Source organism: Pelophylax lessonae (genome assembly GCF_965119305.1).
Source record: "Pelophylax lessonae genome assembly, chromosome: 5".
In the NCBI taxonomy this organism is placed as follows: Eukaryota; Metazoa; Chordata; class Amphibia; order Anura; family Ranidae; genus Pelophylax; species Pelophylax lessonae.
Genome location: NC_138772.1, coordinates 216,404,456 through 216,421,973, shown reverse-complemented (window position 1 = coordinate 216,421,973; position 17,518 = coordinate 216,404,456). Strand labels below are relative to the sequence as shown.

The following is a 17,518-nucleotide window of genomic DNA, read 5'->3' as shown; positions in this document are numbered from 1 at the left end:
TTAACAGGGACGCACCGGACCCCTCCTGTGAGCCGCTCCGTGCGGCAGTGTGAACCCAGCTTTAAGCTTTTTTTCCCCTTTATTTCCACCTAGCCAATAAACACTTCCGGTTTTAAGGTGTCTTCTCTCCATTGGATGAGCAACAGAGACACATCTTTGGATGCGAGGGCAGTGTTAGATACACTAGCCGATTAAAGACTTGACCAACATAGTAAAGCTGAATTCAAACTAACACTTTTTAAACAATTACAGGTGCAGTTTAATTCATTTTGGGATAAAGATTTTACATAAAATATGAATAAAAGGGGACTATTGAAAGCACCTCTGTCAGTGATAGTTTGTCTCTGCCCTCTAGCTGCCACTTTTGCAAGAGAGCTTTGTCTGTTAAAGGAAACTGGAAAATGGCTGACTTTCTGGCCAGATGATGGGGTGGAAACAAAATAAAAAAAAAAACATACCACAGCCACTACATCTAAGAATTTAAAGGATGCAATATATTAGATTTTGGGTTTAATACCACTTTAAGTTATACTCCAAACCAAGGTGTCATACATACTTATACAACGCATCCGAAGGTATTCACAGCGCTTCACTTATTCCACATTTTGTTATGTTACAGCCTTATTCGAAAATGGATTAAATTCATTATTTTCCCCAAAATTCTACAAACAATACCCCATAATGAAAACATGAAAGAAGTTTGTTTGAAATCTTTGCAAATTTATTGAAAATAAAAAACAAAAAAAAAAATCACATGTACATAAGTATTCATAGCCTTTGCCATAACACTCAAAATTGAGCTCAGGTGAATCCTGATTCCACTGATCATCCTTGAGATATTTCTACAACTTGGGAGTCCATCTGTGGTAAATTCAGTTGATTGGGCATAATTTGGAAAGGCACACACCTGTCTATATAAGGTCCCACAGGTAACCGTGCATGTCAGAGCACAAACCAAGCCATGAAGTCCTTGAAGAAATTGTCTGTAGACCTCCAAGATAGGATTGCATATGGGGAACGGTACAGAAACATTTCTACAGCATTGAAGGTCCCAATGAGCACAGTGGCTTCCATCATTCATGAATGGAAAAAGTTTGGAACCACCAGGACTCTTCCTAGAGCGGGCCACCCAACCAAACTGAGCGATCGGGGGAGAAGGGACTTAGAAAGGTGACCAAGAACCCGATGGTCACTCTGACAGCTCCAGCGTTTCTCTGTGGAGAGGGGAGAACCTTCCAGAAGAGCAACCATCTCTGCAGCACTCCACCGATCAGACCTGTATGGCAGAGTGGCCAGACAGAAGCCACTCCTCAGTAAAAGACATGCGACAGCCTGCTTGGAGTTTGCCAAAAGGCACCTGAAGGACTCTCAGACCATGAAAAACAAATTTCTATGGTCTGGTGAAACAAAGATGGAATTCTGTGGTCTTAATGGCAAGCATCATGTCTGGGGGAAACCAGGCACCGCTCATCACCTGGCCAGTACTATCCCTAGTGTCAAACATGGTAGTGGAAGCATCATGCTTTGGGGATGTTTTTCAGCAGCAGGTACTAGACGACTAGACAGGATCAAGAGAAAGATGAATGCAGAAATGTACAAAGACATCCTTGATAAAAAAAACTACTTCAGAGCACTCTGGACCTCAGACTGGGATGAAGGTTCATCTTCCAACAGGACAACGACCCTAAGTACACAGCCAAGAAAACAAAGGAGTAGCTACGGGACAACTCTGTGAATGTCCTTGAATGGCCCAGCCAGAGCCCAGACTTGAATCTGATTGAACATCTCTGGGGAGATCTGAAACTGGCTGTGTATCAACGCTCCCCATCCAACCCGATGGAGCATGAGAGGGTCCTGCAAAGAAGAATGGGAGAAACTGCCAAAAAATAGGTGTTCCAAGCTTGTAGTTTTATAGTCAAAAGACTTGAAGATGTAATTGGTGCTAAAGGTGCTTCAAAAAACGTATTGAGCAAAAGCTATGAATGCTTCTGTACCTGGGATTTTTTCATTTTTTATTTGCAAATATTTAAAACAAACTTCTTTCAGGTTGTCATTATAGGGTATTTGTAGAATTTTGAGGAAAATAATAAATTGAATCAATTTTCAAAAGAAGTGGTTACATTACACAATGTGGAAAAAGTGAAGCGATGGGAATACTTTATGGATACACTGTAAGCATAAAAAAAGTCAATTATTATACAGGATTTATATGGCGGCAACAATGCTTTACAACATTAGGGCAAACAATACAGTTACATTACAATTCAGGAGGAATCAGAGGGCCCTGCTCATTCAAGCTTAAAATCTAAATATCCAAATGTATGTACTAACCATGGCTTCCACATTGGCATACTCTGGGACAATGATCAGAAATTCAAACAGGCTAGGGACGATATTGTAAAAGATGCTCCAAATCACATGAGCAAAATGCAACACAGCTGGGATTATACAGGCAAAAAACGTGTATTAGACATAATAATGATTTAACCCCTAAACTGGGGAGGGGAAGAGCTGTGAAAGCAGTGCACTGATGAAAGCAACAGACATTATCAATAAGCTGTGTTTGTCAAGTTTAGTGAAACTGTGTACTGGCATTTAGGTATATATACAGTATACACTGCATTTAAAGCCATAGAGCAATTAGATTGATGTTTATGTGAAACAACTAAAATATACTTGCATCTATACCAAAGAACAATAAAGCTGGCACAGATCACTGGCTAGCCAGAGCAGGAAACCCAAAACACGACACACCCTGCTATCCATCATCCACCAGAAGCAAATGGATATGAGTAAGCACTGGCACAAAGCCGCACATGATCAACCTCATGAGTCAGTAAAAAGGCTTCTATTATAGCTTTAATTCAATGGGTCACCTCCCCCTCTTAATATTTCTCATGAGCTATGTCTATTTTAAAAAACAAGATTTCTGTCGGCAATCTACACAGTTGAAATAATGCTACTTCACAGTGGCTGAATTTAAGTCCGCAAAAATGCATTCCTGCATTAAAGCTGAAACAGTAATTTGCTAATTTTTAAAATCTGATCATAGGTGAAAATGTATTCAAATAAAACAAGGTTTGTAAAATTAACATTAAACCTAAATTCAATTAGAAATGCCTGAGTTGTCTGTAATATTTGGGTATGTTAGAAGGGACACACATACAGGGGAGAACATATTTATTTGATCCCCTGCAGATTTTTTTAGGTTTGTCCACTTAGGGCTGGTTCACACTGATGTGACAATCGTGCCGACTTTGGAGCACTTGTCACATCAGAAGTCAGATCCCATTTTGTGCAATAGAACCGCTCTAATGGGTGTGACTTGAGTCGCTCTGATTTACAAAAAGCACTACTTTTGGTCCTATTTTGGTACGATTTGCATGGACTTCAGTTAAAGAAGTCACATGGAAGCTGTACCGAAGTCACACTGGGGTCCAACTTTAAAGTCTTGCGGAAGTTGCAAGCAGTGTGAATCCGTATTTTAGTCTCGTTTCACACTTGTGCGATGCGGGAAGGCTGCGAGTTCACACTGCCATATGCGATACGCAGGGGGTGTCAATTAAATGTTAACGACACCCCCAGTTTGATCGCATATCGCAATGCGATCTGACAGTTCGCACAGGATCGGATCGCACAAGTGTGAACCACTGTGCAATCCGATCCTGATGCGGCTGAAAAAAAGGGTCCTGTGCGAGTTTGGTGCGGATACAGTGCGAATTCAGCCATACAAAGTGCATGGCGGAATTCGCATCCGCACATCAGATCGCATGTAATGAAGGAGCAGTGCGCTCCGAATTACATGCGATCGCCGCAGCTGCAATAATGTGAACCGGCCCTTATACATACATACATATAATATATATATATATATATACTTATACACACACACATACACACATACATACACACTGAACAAAATTATAAACGCAACACTTGTTTCTTCCCCCCATTTTTGATTCATGAGCCGAATTCAAAGATAAAAGAAAACCAGTAATCATCTGTGAAAACACCTCTCCAAAGTGTCAGACGCCATCAAATGTGAGCATTTCCCCACTCAAGTCAGTTACGACGACGAACTGCAGTCAGGTTGAAACCCCGATGAGGACAACGAGCATGCAGATTAGCTTCTCTGAGACAGTTTTTGAAAAGTTTGTGCAGAAATTCTTTGGTTATGCAAACCGCTTGTTGCAGCAGCTGTCCGGGTGGCTAGTCTCAGACGATCTTGGAGGTGAAGATGCTGGATGTGAAGGTCCTGGGCTGGTGTGGTTACACGTGGTCTGTGGTTGTGAGGCCGGTTTGATGTACTACCAAATTCTCTGAAAAGCCTTTGGAGATGGCTTATGGTAGACAAATGAACATTCCATTCACGGGCAACAGCTCTGGAGGACATTCCTGCAGTCAGCAAGCCAATTGCACGCTCCCTCAAAACTTGTGACATCTGTGGCATTGTGCTGTGTGATAAAACTGCACATTTTAGAGTGGCCTTTTATTGTGGCCACCCTAAGGCACACCTGTGCAATAATCAGGCTGTCTAATCAGCATTTTGATATGACACACCTGTGAGGTGGATGGATTATCTCGACAAAGAAGAAGTGCTCACCAACACAGATTTAGACAGATGTGTGAATATTTGAGAGAAATAGGCCTTTTGTGTACATGAAAAGTGTCTTAGATCTTTGCGTTCAGCTCATGAAAAATGGGGGCAAAAACAAGTGTGTTGTGTTTATAATTTTGTTCAGTATATATATATATATATATATGATAATATATATTATTTATCATAGGTATCTTTTAAATGATAGACACAGAATATCAACCAAAACTCCAGAAAAAAAAACGTGCTACAATTGTTATAAATTGAGTTGCAGTTCAGTGAGTAAAATTAGTATTTGATCCCATACAAACCAACAATAATTCTGGCTCCCACAGACTGGCTACAGTATGTGCTCATGTAGTACACACATTAGTCCTGTCGATTTAGGAAGGTGCTCTTTTTTTCTTATATTAATATTATTAGTTTACACATTATGCATATTACACGTTATTCATAAAACTGAAAAAGCTTCTTGCAAAAACTATTCCCACCCACCATCTCCCTTTCCTTTAGTCCCATCTTTAAGGCCCTTTTCACAAGGGCTTTCCGATTGGGTCCTTCTGTCAGTTTTTTCAGGCGGACCTGATCCGATGCTCCATGCACCTCTATGGAGCAGCGAATGTCAGCGGTGACAACTCCGCTAACACCCGCTGCTATCCGGTCGAAAGTGGTCAGTGAAATCCAGATGAATAGAAACCCTATTTTCCATCCGTCTGGAGGATCGGAGGAAAACGGACAGGCGGTACTTTTCATCCGATCTCCCATGGAGGAGAGCAGGGATCTGACAGCTCAGTCTCTGCAAAGTAAGCAGAGACAGAGCGGTCATCCACCTGCTCAACAGGGATTGGCAGATTGATTCCGCCGGGTGGAAAGCCCGTGTGAAAAGATCCTAACTCTTCTCCACTCTGTACTCTTCCCTTTCCTCCCTCTGTTCCCGGGTACTCCTAAGGACAACTTGTTATGTGTTTAAAAGACACCTGTCCATGGAATCTCTTTCATTCAAACCCACCATCATGGGCTAGACCAAAGAGTGGTCAAAAGGACATCAGGGACATGATTGTAGACCTGCATAAGGCTGGAATGGGCTAGAAGACCATCAGCAAGAAGCTTGGCGAGAAGGGGAAAACGGTTGGGAGCTATTATTTGCAAATGGAAGAAATACAAAATATCCATCAATGGCCCTCGGTCTGGAGCTCCAAGCAAGATTTCGCCTCATGGGGTATGGAAGATCATGATAAATAAGGAATCAGCCCAGAACTACACAGGAGGAACTTGTGAATGATCTCAAGTCAATTGGGGGGGACCACATTCTCAAACAAATCCATTGGTAACACAATACGCCACTACGGTTTGACATCCTGCAGCGCCCACAAGGTCCGCCTCCTCAAGAAGGCACATGTACAGGCCAGCCTGAAGTTTGCCAATGAACATCTAAATGATTTAGAGAAGGATTGGGAGAAAGTGCTGTGGTCAGATGAGACTATAATGCTCTTTGGCATTAACTTGACTCGCCGTGTTTGGAGGAAGAAAAATGATGACTATGACCCTAAGAACACCATCCCTACAGTCAAGCATGGAGGTGGAAACATTTTGCTTTGGGGTTTCTCTGCTAAAGGTGTAGGCCAACTTTGCCGCATTGAGGCCATGTATTGCAAAATCTTGCATGAAGAACCTTCTTCTCTCAGCCAGAACACTGAAGATGGGTCATACAGCATGACAATCACCCAAACCAAAACATCCCGCCAAGGCCACAAAAAAAAAAGAGTGGCTCAAGAAGCAGCACATTAAGGTCACGGAGTGGTCTACCAAGTCTCCAGACTCTAATCCTACAGAAAATGTATGGAGGGAGCTGAAACTTTGAGCTGCCAAGCAACAGTGAATAAACCTTAAAGATTTAAAGATCTGTAAAGAAGAGTGGAACAAAATCCTTCCTGGGATGTGTGCAAACCTGGTAACCAACTACAAGAACTGTCCTACCTCTGTTCTTGCCTCAAGAGTTTCTCCACAAAGTACCAAGTCATGTTTTGCTTGGGGATCAAATACTAATTTTACTTACTGAACTGCAACTCAATTTATAACATTTTTATCATGTGTTTTGTCTGGAGTTTCGGTTGATATTCTGTCTCTATCATTTAAAATATACCTATGATAAAAAAAAATAGACCATTTCTTTGTAAGCAGGGAAACTTGCAACACCTGCAGAGGATCAAATTATTTTTTTTCCCCACTGTACTACACAATCCATGTCAGTGTTTCTGCAGTCCTCAAGTAGCCAAAGAGACATTTAACTGGACAAAACTGTTGCCCCTGGAAAGAAGCCCTTTAATACTCATATACAGTACTGGCAGGGGTAAGTATCCCCAAGAGCTTCGGCAGTTGAAGAATCTTCATTTGACAAGGTTTTGGGTGTATCAGATACCTGGCCCAATGAGCGCTGTGGTTCCTCTTGATTGCTGCTGCATTAATAATGTCTCTCGTAGTGACTTAACAGCCAGCAGGTGGAACCACAGCACACATTGGAGACTGGATATCTGCAAACCTGAGATGTGTCAAATGCTTAAGTTTCCTTACTCACGATAACACTTAAAGTGAGTAAAGTTAGCACTCACAGCCTAATAGAGACGTATTAATAGCCTTCTTTAGCAGGGGCCATCTTTTCACAGTATTTTTTCAGGCACAAGAGTCCCTATAAAAAGAATCCGTAAACATTCAAAAAACTGTAAAGCTGAGTTTATATACCCTGAAGTGAAAGTAAATCCTTATCGTAAATGTGTACCTACAGGTAAGAGTATAATAAAGCTTACCTGTAGGCACTATGAATATCTTCTAAACTGCACGGTTTAGGAGATAGTCACACTGCATTCAGCAGGTGATGTCACCGAGGAATGCGCTCTGAAGGGACAAAATACCCCTGCCGTCCCTTCTGAGTTACGTGAGGTGGTCCGTGACGTCATTGCAGCATGGCCAATCATACAGCCAGAAGACACGAACCAAGAAGGAAGCGCCTGCCAGTGTGGTGCTGCAGGGCTTAGTTCTAAGCTAAGTATTTCATAATGTGCTAGTATGCAATGATACTATATGCCTTTACTTTGCAGGATCCAAAAAAGAAAAATTGGTATGGTTTTCCACCGCTTTAAGCAATAAGATGAACTTGATGTATATGACTTTCCAAATAAAAACACCACTAGTGTTAAAGAAGAACTCTGGGCAAATAAACCTCTTACCATGAGCATACTCCTAATCTTCCCACATATTGATTTTTTTTTTCAGTTTTAAAAGTATCTTGAAATTAAATATTTACACCAGGAGGGATTTCCTGATGCCAAAGTCTAGAGGGGCTGGGCTTAAGATGTCTGCTTTACATATTCACCCCAATATCACCCATGTATAACATTTAGGCCACTCTAAGCCAAATTCCAGGTTGTTCTATAGTACTTCTACAGCACATCACTAGAATGGTATTCAGAATTCCCAGAAACACTTAGAAATAACACTGGAAACAAGATTTTGCAGGGCTCTAAAGCCTTTGACAATGGTGACTCAAGCTGGACGATAAAATAACACTTGAATTAATAGTGAATAATATTTATTGACTTAGTTGAATTATGTGATTTTTCATTGCCAGTATCTACTTTTCCTCTTTTCTTAGAGTTGTACTAAAATTACTTAATACTACAAACAAAAATATATCAGGAGCACAACAAGCCAAAAATGTATTTTATTTTTATGAAGGCAATTATTGTGCCAAAAAAAAAAAAAAAAAAAAAAGCCAATATTAGACATTAAACAGCACTTTGGGCTGATACATACATCTGTTCCATATCTGCTTGACTTCGAAGATTTATCTTTCAAAATGTCCAACTTCATGTAACAAAATTAAAAGGATGAAGAAAATGGTTTAAAAAAATAAATACATAAAAAAAAAAAAAACGATTGAACAAGCATAATGCACACAAAATTCAGCTCAAACCAAATCCATATTATTGTTTAACAAATATTTTTGCTAAAAATGAAATCATCAGCAGTTAAAATCCGAGCTTGCCTAAAACCATTGCAAAATTTGGGCACACAAGTTAGTGTTAAGGTTAGCTTTGATTATGTTTTTTTTAATTAAATAAAATTTAAAAATGGACTTCCTTGCTCGTATTCAAAAAAACACTTTAGAGAGCTAGAAGATTGTGACTGATGGGCTAGAACACCACCTGCAGAAGTAGGATACTGGCCACAAAAAACAAAACCACAGCCTGGGGCAGAGGCCTATGTGGGTAACCCAATGCACCATCTTCTAGAGGCAGCTCAGTAATTTAAAAAGAGGTAAATAGCAGAATAAATGGTCATACAATGGGTTTAGAAAAAGAATTACCCCTCTTTAAAATAATCACCTTCTGTTGCTTTGCAGCCTGAAATGAAGACCAACACAGTATTTGTTTTATACAGCTGTATTTACTCAGTGCAACTTATAACATGAAAGATATAACACCAACATGTCAGAAAAAAAATTCAAAAACAAAGAGTTGGAAAAATGCTCACCCCCTTATGTCAGTATTTTGTTGAACCAGGTTTTTCTTTAATTATAGCCTTTAGTTTGTTGGGATATGTCTATACTAACTTTGCACATCTAAACTTTGCAATATGTGCCCACTCTTTGCAGAGCTTCTCAAGTTCAGTTACATTTGATGGTGACCGTTTGTAGACTGCACTCTTCAAGTCATTGCAAAGATTTTCAACAGGGTTTAAGTCTGGGCACTGACTAAGCCATGCAAGAACATTCACCTTTTTCTCCTTCAACCACTGAGTTCATTTTTGCTGTGTGCTTTGTGTCTTTGTCATGTTGGAAAGTAAACCTTCTTCCAATTGACAACTTTTTTGGCAGAGGGCAGCAGATTTTCCTCAAGAATTTGATGGTATTTTGCCCCATCCATTTTTCTTTCTATCCTGACAAGTGCTCTAGTTGCTGCTGCAGAGAAACACCACCATAACAAGATATTACCACCTCCATGCTTTACTGTAGGAATAGTGGTATTGGATTTCCGTCACACATGTCGTTTGGCGTTGAGGCCAAATACTGCAATTTTAGTCTCATCTGATTATAACACCTTTTTCCATGTGGCCTCAGAATCTTCAAGGCGTTTTGGCAAAGTTCAGTTGTGACTGCATGTGGCCTTTTTTGAGGAGTGACTTTTTTTTCTTGCAACGCTCCCAAACAAGCCACATTTGTGGAGAATTTCTAATATTGTTGTCACATATGCACACAATGACCACTCTATCATAAATTCCTGCAACTGCTTCAGTTACTGTAGGCCTCTTGGTAGCTTCTCTGACCAGTTTCCTCCTGGCTTTTTTATCCAGTTTGGAGTAACATCCTGATCCAGGGAGGGTCTGTGTTTTACCAAATACCTTCTCCACTTCATAAAAATATACTTCATTGTGCTTCTAGGCATTAATAAAGACTTTTCATGTTTTTTTCTTTTTTTTATTATCCACCTCCTAACTTCTGCCAAGCCACAACTTAGCTTTTGACAGTGCCTTGCCACCCAAAGTTTATGGTTTGCTTCAGTTGTACTACCAGAGACTGAAATGCTCCAGGAACACTCTTTTCATGCTGAGCTATTCAGAATGACCACATCTGAAAGTCAAATGGCTTTGTGTGCCATTGATAAGGTGATTAGCTACATCTGATTGACTTTAGAAGTCATTTTTAGGAGGGGTGATCCCTTTTCATACTCTGGGATTCTGTTTTTGAATTTATTAATTTCTTTAGTGTTATATCTTTCACTGGATTTTATACGTTGACAGTATAAGTAAATACAGCTGGATAAAACAAAAATAGTTTGTCTTCGTCTTCATTTCAGGCTGCAAAGCAATAAAATGTGATTATTTTTAAGGAGGGGTGATTCTTTTCTATACCCACTAAAAATATAAGATCCAGAGGTGTGGGTGCCATGTCCTTCAGTGAACACAGACAGAGAAGTAAAAGGGCGATTCCCTCATTAAAATGAAAAGTGGACACCACCTTCGGCAAAAATTAAAACACCAGGCTAAGAATTACACTGTTCTTGTGCCAAACCAAAAGCAGAGGCTTGCCAGACAAGGCTGTCAACTCAGAAACCTATCAAGCTGAGCCAAGCCACCAAAAAGACCACTTCTTGCAAAGAGTTAATAGAGGTAAAAACCACACAAAATGGGGTCTAATGGTTACATAGGAGGTTTGACTGGAGGAGACTAATGCATAGCACTCTGTCCAACCTGTCTTTTAATGTATAACCAGCCGGTTGGATAAAAAAAAAAAAAAAAAAAACACTTGCATGCCCCCATGCACATATTAGCAGCGGATGGGGGGACCTTCCCCGCTGTGTATTTGCATTGTGACAGCTAGGAGACTTACCCATCACCAGAATACACTGATCAGGGCTGCAGGGTATAGCCTACTATACTAACACTGCAGACATTTTCCGGCAGGATGGTTGAAGTTGCATCCCTTCAATCAAAGTAGCCATACCGGGATTGAAATTCAGCCTGTCCCTGCTGAACTGGCCGAATTTTGACCCATGTGTGACCCAACTTAAGGCTGAGCAGTCCTGAGTAGATAAGGGGTTGGGACACTATCAGGGGATTGTCCCTAGGCTGTACTTTTATTTACTCCTAACCTTTTATAGCTTTACTGTGTCCTTCAACAAACAGAAAAAAAAAATGTACATTTAACAATCTATCGGGGAATCTGATGACAAATTTCATTCCCCAAAAGCTATTTACCACAGCAGGTGTTAGGATACATTTATTAGTTTTCCATCTTATGAGCACAATAGAATCAATTAACATGCATATAACAACTTCTATGGTGAAATCAACAAAAACACATTGATAGTACATATTAAGTGTTTTCAGTGCAGCATGCTTATAGTTGCCTTTCAATTAAAATGCATTAAACGATATAGCCATCCATTTTATGTCTCAATTGAGGGGAAAAAAAGGTCAGTATGGATGAAATTTATATTTTGACCACCAAACTCAACTTACAACATGCATGGCCACAAAAGTATCTAAAGAAGTGTTAGATGTTTCTACACTGCAATGCTTGCTATAAGTACACACCACAATGTCTCTCCTCCTGGAAGTACTTTCCCTGCTTTTGTGTGAGCCACTGACATCCAACGATGAGCTCTTAAGAGTAAACAAATATTTATGTATAAAACATCCAAAAATGTTACATTATCCAGAAAATGTTAAATAAAAAGACAGCACTTACACGACATGTTACATAATAGCCAATTAACAAAATGTGTGAAAACATGATCAGGACGTCTTCAGCAATATTCCCATCTAGGTTCATTTAAGGCTCAGTCCAACTCTAGCCAAATTATAAATGCAATTACTGATTTTTGGAGAGATTAAAAATCATCAGATGTTTTGTTTTTATCACCCCACTTGAAAGATGTTCACTTACGTTTTGATTGGAGTTGGACTTTAAGCAACAACTGATGAGTGTTCACTACCTAAAGATTGGTATTCAGTGAGCTGAATGTTGGCAACTGTCAGTCACTGGCTCTCTTCCTAGAGCACTGGGCTGTGGAGGGGGCAGGAGTGGCTGGCTAAGGCTCTCATATGTGTGCTGAGAGTCTGAGCCAGCTGACAGTCCGGCATTTGGGTGGATCCTGATAATAAAGTGGGGATCTCTCCAGAGTCTGGACTGACAGTGACGTCATTGGCCTTTAGAGCACTGTTGGCTAAATACAGGTCACAGGAGTGCTGAACAAAGTGCAATCCTGTGAACTACAGGGGAAGTGTGGTCAATAGAGCTTTGGTCCTACTAATCCTTTAATACTTTAGGGAAGGCTGCAGATTTTTCATCATATCAAAGGTAATAAGGTTTCATACATTTCATACCTTTCAGAGCAGTACTTTAGAGCAGTGGTCCTCCACTCCGGTCCTCAGGGCCCACTAACAGGCCAGATTTTAAGTATTACCTTGGGGAAATGCAGACTAGAATACTGCAATCACTGAGCAGCAAATTAGATCACCTGTGATGTAATTTAGTTATCTTGCAGACCTGGCCTGTTAGTGGGCCCGAGGACCACTGCTTTAGAGAGTATTTTCAATTTTAATTTTGAATGCCTGCACATTCCTGCATCAGTTTCCCAAACACCCCTGTCACTGTCAAATCCGTGGCCTTACTAATAGTCCCAAAGCCTGCCTGTTCCCTCCACCTTCCTGCAGTGGGCGTTGGAGGATGTGGGAGGCTTGGCAGCAAGTTCCAACACAAGCCAGAAATGTCAAGAGCTTTGTCTAACTGTAATGGATTTGGTTTACACCCATCGGTGTTTGGGGTGCTGTTGCAGGTACGAGTAGATTCTCCACTAACCAGGTCTGTGTTCCCTTGCAGCTTTTTACCTCTCTGCAGTGCATTTGTTTGATTGGTTGTGTCAGAGACCTGGGAAAGCGGTGACATCACTCCTCTGGTAAAGTGACAGTGCTAAGGCTTTAGGATTATCTGCTGGGCATGAGAACAGTCACAGGAAAACCAATTATATGCTTCTCTATACTCTGAATTTGAAGGTATTCTTGCTAGGTGCAGAGGAGCATGAGCTGGGAGCAAACACAGGCAACACAACTCTTTCTGCATGTGAAAGGTGACAGTGTCTCCTTAAGAAAAGTTTGGGAGAAATCACCTTGTAATAAATGGAAACAAGTGTGTTGCAGATCTTTACCATATAACTTCAACACTGTATGGCAACAGTAGGATAGTTATTCAGGCATGCATAAGGCAGCATATGGCAAGGATGAGAATACACAAAAAGAAACCAAATTAAACGAAACCATAACCACACACTGGTTCAAAACACTCTAAACAATTATTGAATTGGAAGAAACCTACGCTTTCTCAAATGATAGAGCAAACAACGCAGAAAAAAATGTTAAAGAAAATCTCTAGGCCAATATTTTGCTTGTGATCCTGCCACTGACAAAAATTCACCAGAGGAAGAGGCAGGACCGCTATGAAGGTAACACCAAGGAGGTGAAACGCTCACCTTGTTACGTGTGTTGCTCTTTTACCAGCTGGATAAACAAGGTATCGCTATCACCATCCACTTGCCTTACTGATCAAGCAGATGATGGAAAACAATTCAGCAAATTTAAAGTGTGACATGGACCTTACTGAGAAACATATGCAGGCTACTATTGCTGACCTGCTTCTAAAAATGCACGTTGCCTGGTTACCTCTAGAGTTAATTATTTACAGGTTAATGACCTGGAACAAGTATGGGCGCAAGTGAAGAAAAAAAATAAAATAAAGATTAGTAAGCATATTCTAGGTCAGTGGCCCAGATAGCACTTAGAGCCGGTTCACATAGGCGCGACCCGACTTTGCTGGGCGACCTGTGAAGTTGCGGTGCGCAGCTCGCAGCACGACCTCGGAGCGGCATGTACGGACTTCATATCATTGAAGTCAATGCAGGTCGCCCCAAAGTAGTACAGGACCCTTTTTCTAAGTCGGAGCAACTTATGTTGCTCCTATTAGAACGGGTCCTGTGCTAATCTATGGCAGGCGACCCACGGCGACTTGTCAGATGACCAGGTCGCCTGACAAGTTGCCCCAGTGTGAACCGGCTCTGAAGCCTTCAAGGTCCACAGGATAGTCAAGCAACTAAACTTTCATAATGAGAGCTCAGCAATGGTTGCCTAATAAATCCAGAGAACTTAGGATTCCATTTAAGCATAACATAGTTTATTATACATCTAATCATGGTTGGAGCTTATTTGCATCTTTTGGTTCCTCCTCAGTTCCCAGCCAGGATTTGTCCTATAGGTCAGCAAAAAGCAGCTTCCTGGCTGTTGATGCATTCTATTTTGCACCAATAGAGAGGTGGAAAGCTTACTAAGAATTGTGCACTCCACAACATAACAAATCAGCCATGCTGAAAGCCTAAAAAAAACCTGTTAGTAATGCAACATCACACAGATTAAGTAATAAAACAAAAAAAGTGACAATTGTCTGGTTAAATCTCTTCGATACACTCTAAAAACCAGGAAGCACACTAACCCTATGAGTTTCAAGACCTCGGCTACTGGTCAACCCAGAAGACTCCTTAAAAAAAGAAGTCATGAAGAAAGATGATTAGTGTTGGAAGATGTCAGCAGTGGGAACCTAAGATGAAAAAAATAGTACAAACCAGATATGGACGATGACTGGACCGGTGAGAGTACCTGGCCCGGTCAGAATCCTCCTGTGATGAAACATAGCACATTAAAGTGTCATTCATTTTATGAACACTAAAATATTCTTTAAACAACTATACACTCCAGCAAGCAGAAGGACAAAGATTGAATTAAAAACTTTCAAAGTATCATGCATAAGTCTGTTGTTGCCTTTTTTAAAACCATCCAGAATCCTTGCTTTATTTTTCAAGCGTGAAACATCCAACAAATGTTAAAACTTGATTGGTTTCAAACTGCATTGTTTTGTTACCACACTTTATTTAAAGGCCCTCAGGTGTTCGCTACTTTGGAACAGCTGAAAAAAGTAAAAGGAAAGTAAAAATGCTCCTAATCCCAGTACTCAAGGCACCTTTTAGCAGGTACATTCAAATGTTCAATAGATGTGATATGACAGTTTGACAATGATGATCTTATGCCTACCGGTCACACCTGACACTTGTCATCTGCCTGCTGTTTTGAGCAGAGTGAGCAACTGGACCTGTTAGCAAGCGTTCCTCCCTCCATCTCGCTCTACTTTAATACATTTGTTAGCTTAGCAGAGGTGATCTTACAAGCTTATAATGCTCTCTGCAACCAATATAGATGAGCTGCCTTTACCTAGTGCCAGGCAAAATCTTGTGTCTATAGTGGAAGACAGAAGCCCACTGACTGACAGCTGTCATGTAAAAGATAAATAGGGCAGATTAAGAACTTGCCATAACCACTACTGTCCTCCCTCTTGACAAGATATATGGCACAAAGATAATATGCCGTCTCTTTTAGTTCTCTCTCTTGCAATGCCAAAATCGCACTGCAGCACTTCAGGGATTTAAAGCACTGAGACTGTCAGATTTTGCCTTTTTATTTGTAGACTTAAAGAGTAGACCTAAACTTCAATACTACTTTATTTAGTTTGGTAAATCACCAAGTATCACACATACAACTGTCATATTTTTGTTATAAAACACAATTTCCCATGTTTTCGACCAATTTTTGCATCTCGGTGTTGATCTCACTCAGCCAGCTGCACATTATTGCTGACTAGCTTTCTGATCATGATAATAATGGAGCATGCATGGACAATGTGCGTCAGCAAGGCTGCTTATAGTCCCCTTAAGCAGAAAGGGCTGCAAAACCAACTTTTGTTACAGCTTATATGAAATTTTAGCAATTGGGTTTAGATCTATTTTAAAGTACTGAAGTTGGCAGAAATGCACCTGTATATCCGACTACCATCTACAGCACAGGTGTCAAAAACAAGGCCCTCGGGCCGAATCCGGCCCTTCAGGCCATTTTATGTGGCCCTCACACCTCTCCTGCAGCTGCAGGAGAGTTCCAGCCCTCTTTTGGTTCTCCTCTAGACCCTGCACTCTCTGCTTCCCCCGCAATGCCCCAGCTTCTTCCCAGCAGCAGCACAAGGTAAGTGGAGGTGTGCTGTGCTGTAAGGGAAGGTGGGGAACTCTTGACTTCTGATGGTGGGAGGCTCTTGACATCTGATGTAAGAGGGGGTGGGGTGCGCTGGACAACTAGTCTTACAGATTCAACCGGCCCTTTGAAGGCAATCATAATGCTGATGCGGCCTGAGAAGAATTTTAGTTTGACACCCCTGATCTACAGTATCACATCAAAGGGCAAAATTTGTTTGTATATTCATGCCAAGTTTTGGAATTGCACAGGGCAGGTGTGGACAGCCTAATGTAAAATTTAGTAGCTAGTTCCATTCTGTGTTCCAACAGGCAGTTTTAAATTGTTTTAAGACTATAAAAAAAATATATATATATAAACGCTGGATGCTCTGTTTTTAATGGTTCCTAAGTCACAGATATGAACAAGCAGCCAGACCGCAGAGTGGGAGTAAAGTCCCACTTCGCTTACTGGCTACAAAAGAAGTTGATGATCATAAAAGACAAAAACACAATCACCATGTTAGCCAGGAAACTAGCATTTCTAAAAAGGAAAGGATGGTTAAGACTGCCTCTGTTGGTCCTTACATATTGTCTTTAATATCATAGCAAGACCGTGTTTTACTGTTTGCAATCATTTTACATTAAGATCGCTCTCTACACCTGTCAATCACTAAGAACATATTAATTTCTTCATGCCTATTGCAGTCACAGATTGGAAGGGTGGGAGGGGGGTACAGAAAAAGTTTTGGGTACTGTAGCTGCCCCTTGACCACTTTCTCACTTCAAATTCACTGCACAATCTCCCTATGTAGAAAAGCCAATAAAAACATAAATCTATTAACAAAAACAGAATGAAGTTTGTGTAGTGGATATTAGCTATGGCAAAGAATGAGGAATGTTACACAACAGGAAAAGCCACATTTGAAACTCTAGGTGCACTACCTAATGGGTTAGCTCACCTTTTTAAAAACAAATAAAAATACTGTGCAATTAAGGGGCCCCAGTAGTGTAAAAAGCATTGTCCAGATTTGAAAAATGTGGCTTTGTTTACATGACATACCTGTAGAGCAAATGCTGCTTCATCCAGGTGACACCAAAAAAAGAAATAAAAAAATCCGTTCTGACAATCCACCCTGTGCTGGCATAGAATCGGGACATGTTGACCACTGGCAGCATAACAGGACTTCTCTCTTGGTAACAAACCAGCAAATGTGCTGTGCATTTTCCCTCCCCCTATCACCGCAGCCTCAAAGCACTGTGGGGGCTTCTTGAATGCTCAGTATTAATTATTTAAAAGGTGAACTAAAGCTATCCATAGACG

The 17,518-nt window shown here is 40.7% G+C and overlaps 1 protein-coding gene across 11 annotated transcripts in view; it reads right to left on the bottom strand.

The window, feature by feature from the left end:
• Positions 1–17,518, bottom strand: part of LRRFIP2 (LRR binding FLII interacting protein 2) — a 156,470-nt gene that overhangs the window by 89,657 nt on the left and 49,295 nt on the right. For 5 of the 11 annotated variants that reach the window (XM_082257333.1, XM_082257337.1, XM_082257339.1 and 2 more), the window contains exons 4-7: positions 14,767–14,820; positions 14,637–14,681; positions 11,690–11,758; positions 8,408–8,458 (exon numbers count right to left, since the gene is read on the bottom strand). The exons of the other annotated variants lie outside the window; for them this stretch is intronic. In XM_082257333.1, coding sequence (XP_082113459.1) covers positions 8,408–8,458; positions 11,690–11,758; positions 14,637–14,681; positions 14,767–14,820 — 219 coding nt within the window. The remainder of the gene's footprint in view (positions 1–8,407; positions 8,459–11,689; positions 11,759–14,636; positions 14,682–14,766; positions 14,821–17,518) is intronic. 11 annotated transcript variants of the gene reach the window in all.